Source organism: Pinus tabuliformis, chromosome 2_1 (genome assembly GCF_031772625.1).
Source record: "Pinus tabuliformis cultivar Carrire ecotype Pingquan chromosome 2_1, CPIR1, whole genome shotgun sequence".
Classification (NCBI taxonomy): domain Eukaryota; kingdom Viridiplantae; phylum Streptophyta; class Pinopsida; order Pinales; family Pinaceae; genus Pinus; species Pinus tabuliformis.
This window is the reverse complement of record NC_142299.1, coordinates 701,233,364-701,238,826: the sequence shown is the minus strand read 5'-3', so window position 1 is coordinate 701,238,826 and position 5,463 is coordinate 701,233,364. Positions and strand designations below refer to the sequence as shown.

Here is a 5,463-nt window from a genome sequence, read left to right as displayed (position 1 = left end):
GAACCCCCTTTCCCCTCCAAAGGGAAATCCAAATTGAATGAAAATCAAATAGCTTCAGATATGGATCTTGATGCCGCTCTCGCCTTAAGTCTTCATGATAATATTGAGGAAATGGAGCAAAACATTCCGATCACTATGGAGGAAGACAGAGCAGATGTAAACTTAGAAGAGTTTGATATCTCCAAGCTGGATATCTCCAAATTGGAGAATGCATGCAAACAAAAAGAATATGAATCAATCCCCCTCTGGCAAATAGATAAAATTGAAGGAGTCTTGTCGCGAGTACATCACCACAAGAGTCTGGGCATTCAAGGTGGTAGTCACTGGGATGGAAAAAAAATCATGAAAGAAACAAAGAAAAGAGGCCGGAAAACAGACCTTCAAAGAACAATAACAATTGGGGAGACATTAATGGATTCGGGGTTATTTCCCAAGCTGACAAAGTTCTTCAAACCCTCAACGCAATCTCCATGAAGCTCACATCCTGGAATGTCAGAGGTCTCAACAGTCCCTCAAAACACAGAATGATAAAAAACTTGATTATGCAAGAACAACCAGCAGTAGTCTTTCTCCAAGAAACTAAAAGCAGTAGCACAATGATAGATAAACTTGGCAGCAAAATATGGGCAGGCAGTAGGTCAATTTCTGTCGACGCTTCAGGGGCGTCAGGCGGCTTGGCTATTTTATGGAATCCGCAGATAGTTACGTTGGACAATTTCCATGCCACTCTCCATCTCATTCAAGCCACTTTCCATCTTATAGGCACCAACATTCATGGGCACCTCACCAATGTATATTTCCCTCAGTCGATTCAGCAAAAATTGGACCTCTTGGACACGATCTCTCTCCTTAATACAAATAGACGTTTCCCCTTGTGGATTGGGGGGGGAGATTTCAATATCATAAAATCAATGGAGGAAAAACAAGGAGGCAGAGTGCGGCTCGACAGCGACAGTTCGGGCTTCAAGCAATTCATCCAGAACAATCAGCTCATGGACATTCCTACCTCCAATGGTATTTTTACTTGGTCCAACAAGCGCAAAGGAGCACACCATATAGCCTCAAGGTTGGATCGTTTTCTTATATCTGACAATGCGATCCACCTGGGAGGAGACTTCAGCACCTCAATAATTCCACAAAGTGGCTCGGATCATTGGCCCATTCTGCTTCACTGGTCAAGACCAGGTCATGGCTGCAACAGACCCTTTCGCTTTGAAGCCTTCTGGCTACAACATAGCAAATTAAAGGACATAGTAACTCAAGCTTGGACATCATATTCACCACCAGTGGGAGCCAAGATGTATCAGTTTCAGGAAAAGTTAAAACATCTGAAACAAGTATTAAAAAGATGGAACCGTACCCATTTTGGCAACATACAGGAAAGCAAACAGAAGCTGGAGCAGAAAATGAAAGAACTTCAACAAAATTTCATTCTTGCAGGACGCACCGAAGAACAAATTCAACAAGAGCAGAGCCTATGGAGACAGATAGAAGAACGCCAACAACAAGAGGAAATTTTATGGAAACAAAAATCCCGAATCAGTTGGCTGAAAGAAGGGGAAAAAAACACTAAGTTCTTTCACAAAACTACCATTCAAAGGCGTATGCACAACAAAATAACCTTTGTCAATAACCAACAGGGTGATAGAATTGAAGTTCATGAAGAAATGGAAAAAGAATTCACAGACTACTTCAAGGACATTCTAAAGGAACCTGAAGTCAATCGAGATGAAGCAATCCGCGCCATCACACAGCACATTCCCAAATTAATCAATGAGGAACACAACAATCAGCTTCTCCAACCTGTTTCGCTGAAGGAAGTCGAAGAAGCCATGGCCCAACTTAAAGATGGCAAGGCACCTGGGCCAGACGGATTTACAGCCAACTTCTTTCATGAATTTTGGGAGCTCATCAAAGTTGAAGTATGGAATCTAGTGGATGAATCTCGTTGCATGCACTGGGTCCTCCCAGCCCTCAACACAACTTTCATAGCCTTGGTACCCAAAGAAGCAGCCTCCAGCAAACCTGAGAAATTCAGACCAATAGCATTATGCAATGTGATCTACAAACTCATTTCAAAGGTCATAGCAAATCGTCTCAAACCTCTTCTACCTATACTAATCTCTCAAGAGCAAACAGGGTATGTCGAGGGAAGACAAATCATGGATGGTATAATACTCTCAAATGAAGTCATACATTCTCTAAAGCTCCTAAAAAAACCAGGTATGCTTCTCAAGCTTGACCTCTCAAAGGCCTTCGACAAACTTAGCTGGAATTATATACGTAAAATGCTCTTAGCTTTTGGTTTTAACGCAACTTGGACCAGATGGATCATGAGCCTCATTACTTCTCCAAGTTTTTCAGTCTTATTGAACGGATCTCCCTCTCCTCCCTTCAAATCCTCTCGGGGCATAAGGCAAGGGGATCCTCTCTCGCCTTTTCTCTTTGTCCTCATGGCCGAAGGATTAAGTAGGCTACTCAAATCAGCCGTTTCATCCCAAGCGCTCAAAGGTTTATCTCTCCACGGCCGCCCTCCACAGTCCCATCAACAATTTGTTGATGACACTCTGCTCTTCGGGCATCCCTCTGTAAAAGAAGCCGCCGCATTCAAAACCCTTCTAAATATCTTTGCTGAAGCTTCTGGTACCTCCATTAACGCCTCCAAATCCTAGCTCTTTTTCTTCAATACCCCCCCCACCACGCAAAGATCCATTGCCAGATCTCTGGGATTCACCATCTCCCATTTACCTGCAAAATATCCAGGCGCCCCTCTTTCCGATTCTGCGATCAAACAGGTGTCCTGGAGAGCACTTCTGGACAAACTTGAATCAAAGCTTTCCTCATGGACCTACAGGGCTCTTAATCTAGCTGGTAGGCTTGTTCTCATTAAATCTGTCCTGCAAGCAATGCCGCTCTATCTCTTCTCCATCCTGGCAGCTCCAAAAGGGATTCTGAAGGCTATTCGCACTCTGCAACGCAACTTCCTCTGGGGTTCCACTGCTTTAAACAGGAAATGGGCTCTAGTCAAATGGACAGAGGTGTGCAAAACCAAGTCAGAAGGAGGGTTAGGACTTCGGGATCCGTTACATAGCAATAATACAATGGGTGCCAGAATATGGTGGAACTGGGTTTCCAAGCCGAACTCCCCATGGGCTCAACTATGGCAAGCAAAATATGCCAGAGGCAGCAGTTGGAGTGATCTCATCAGAATCAACCCAACGGTGCAAGGTTCACTCATCTGGAACAATGCAAAAAAGCAAAGCCGTTTCATTCAAGAACACAGCTTTTGGGAAATACACTCAGGGACGGATGCCAGATTTTGGGAGGACTCTTGGCAACAGCTCCCAAAACTCGCAAATTTGTTCCACAAACCTCTTTGGCAGGCACACATGAAGCAAATAGGTCACACCCAGGTTCACCAGTTCTGGCAGACTTCCTCAAATCACGATCTTCATATATGGAAACCCGCGCAACAATGGCAAACAGATTGGCAAGGAGAAACATATACAGAAATAGAACAGGAACTCCAAGAAAGGAGAATTCGTCTCTCAAACCAGCAGGACAAATTACGTTGGGGATACACAACCAGGGGCACCTTCACCACCAAAGAAGCTCACCATCTGCGTTATTCCAATCTCCAAGAAGAAAGAGACCAAATTTGGAAGCAAGTCTGGCACAAAGGACTATGGCCCAAGATGTCCACCTTCATCTGGCTCTTAAGTAAAAGGCGCATCCTTACTTGGGACAATCTACTAAAAAGAGGATTCATAGGGCCCTCCCGATGCCCAAACTGCAATGCCAATAATGAAACCATCAGTCATCTAATGGAAGACTGCCCACTCGCAAAACAAATTTGGAAGAAAGTTGAAAACTGTAATATGAGAGCAATTCCCAGACAGATGGACGTTACGGAAAACATAAGAAACTGGGTCAAAAATCCATTTAAGAGTCAAATTCTAGACTCTCTATGGAATATCATTCCCGGCTTCCTGTACTGGACTCTGTGGAAAGAGCGTAACCATCGGATCTTCAACAATACATACCGTTCCATGGATGATCTTTGGCTCATTCTCAAGCAAAATATCCAAGAAACCCTGGCCATCCGAATCTGGAATGACACAGACTGGCCCGATCTTCCTCAAGAATGCAGAATAATGAAGGCATGGGATCTAGATCTCAAGCCCCTGGTCAAAGCAAAAACGGCTCCCAGCTCCATATCGGCTTCTCCTTCATCATGGTCCCCTCCAGCCTTAAATTCCTACAAGATCAACTTCGATGGAGCAGCCAAAGGTAATCCCGGCCCTGCAGGTTTCGGAGGAGTCATAAGAAATCACTCAGGAGAGGTGAAACTCTTATACTATGGCTCTCTAGGCAAAAATACCAATAACGTGGCAGAGCTGGAAGGACTTTGGAAAGGAATATGTTTGGCCGAGCAATATAACCTCTCTCCCCTTGAAGTTGAAGGGGACTCGCTCATACTAATAGAGGCAGCCAAACGAATACAAGCAGGGGCCAGAGCAGTCAAAATTGCAAAAAGTTGGAGGCTGCTAAGCCGTATGGAATCCTTGGAGGAACAGCTTCTCACTCCCCACAACATAACCTTCAAGCATGTCAGAAGATCAGCAAACCAGGTAGCAGATCGATTGGCTAATCAAGGAGCGACTCAGTCGACATCGTATTTCTCGGGGGCCATGGATTTGGTAGAAGATGATCAACTTAAGAAAGATTGCATCTCTCTGGTGCAAAAAGATCTCCTTCTCCCGGATGCGGGTGACATCACTGTCCATGCCGCGAGTTAGAACAGTTATGAGGCATGTGGCTTGTCACATGGGCCTCTGTCAGCCCGGACAAGCCACGCCAAGCCAAGGAGCAGGCTCCTTAAATTCGCCGGAAGGCGATGCAATCAGCAAATTCGCAATGTTTTGCATGGAGAGGAATGTAGTTAGGCTGTCTAGTCTGGAGCAGGGGAACGACGGGGGAATGTACAGGAGGTTGCAGGCGCCATTCAATGCGCTACAACATCTGAGGAGCATGGGAGCTATTAAGGTTGCCTCCCTGACCTCTCTGCCGCATACCAGGCTGTTTGAGTGGGTTATTGCTTGGAACAAGGATACTGGAGGAATTATAGGTGAGGGAAGCCATAGCCAAATGCCAAGGGAGAGGCTCAGGATGAGCAGTCGCAGAGGAATGGCTAGAGGGCATTCTGCCTCTCAGAGGCCTGAGATTTCTCCAACGTCCTCAGTTGAATTTACCTCTGAGCAAAACAGGCCTCCAGGCCGCAATGCTAGAGGCAATTGGGGCATTCCGGAGTGTGGTCACTCGGAACATCCGGCCATTCGATATAGAATTCCCTGTGCTTTTGCTAATAACACTCTGATAGTGTCGGTTACTGTGGAGCATTGTAGCAGTGCTCATGGGCGCTTGGATACGGTGACTGTCCCGCGGGTCGACATGGAGACTCCC

The 5,463-nt window shown here is 45.6% G+C and overlaps 1 protein-coding gene across 1 annotated transcript; it reads left to right on the top strand.

The window, feature by feature from the left end:
- The first annotated feature begins 596 nt into the window (after positions 1-596).
- On the top strand, positions 597-4,799 carry LOC149202522 (uncharacterized). Its single transcript, XM_089401616.1, has 3 exons — positions 597-1,014; positions 1,441-2,643; positions 2,764-4,799. Exons 1-3 carry the CDS (start codon positions 597-599, stop codon positions 4,797-4,799), a joined length of 3,657 nt encoding a protein of 1,218 aa, XP_089257742.1.
- The last annotated feature ends 664 nt before the right edge of the window (positions 4,800-5,463 follow it).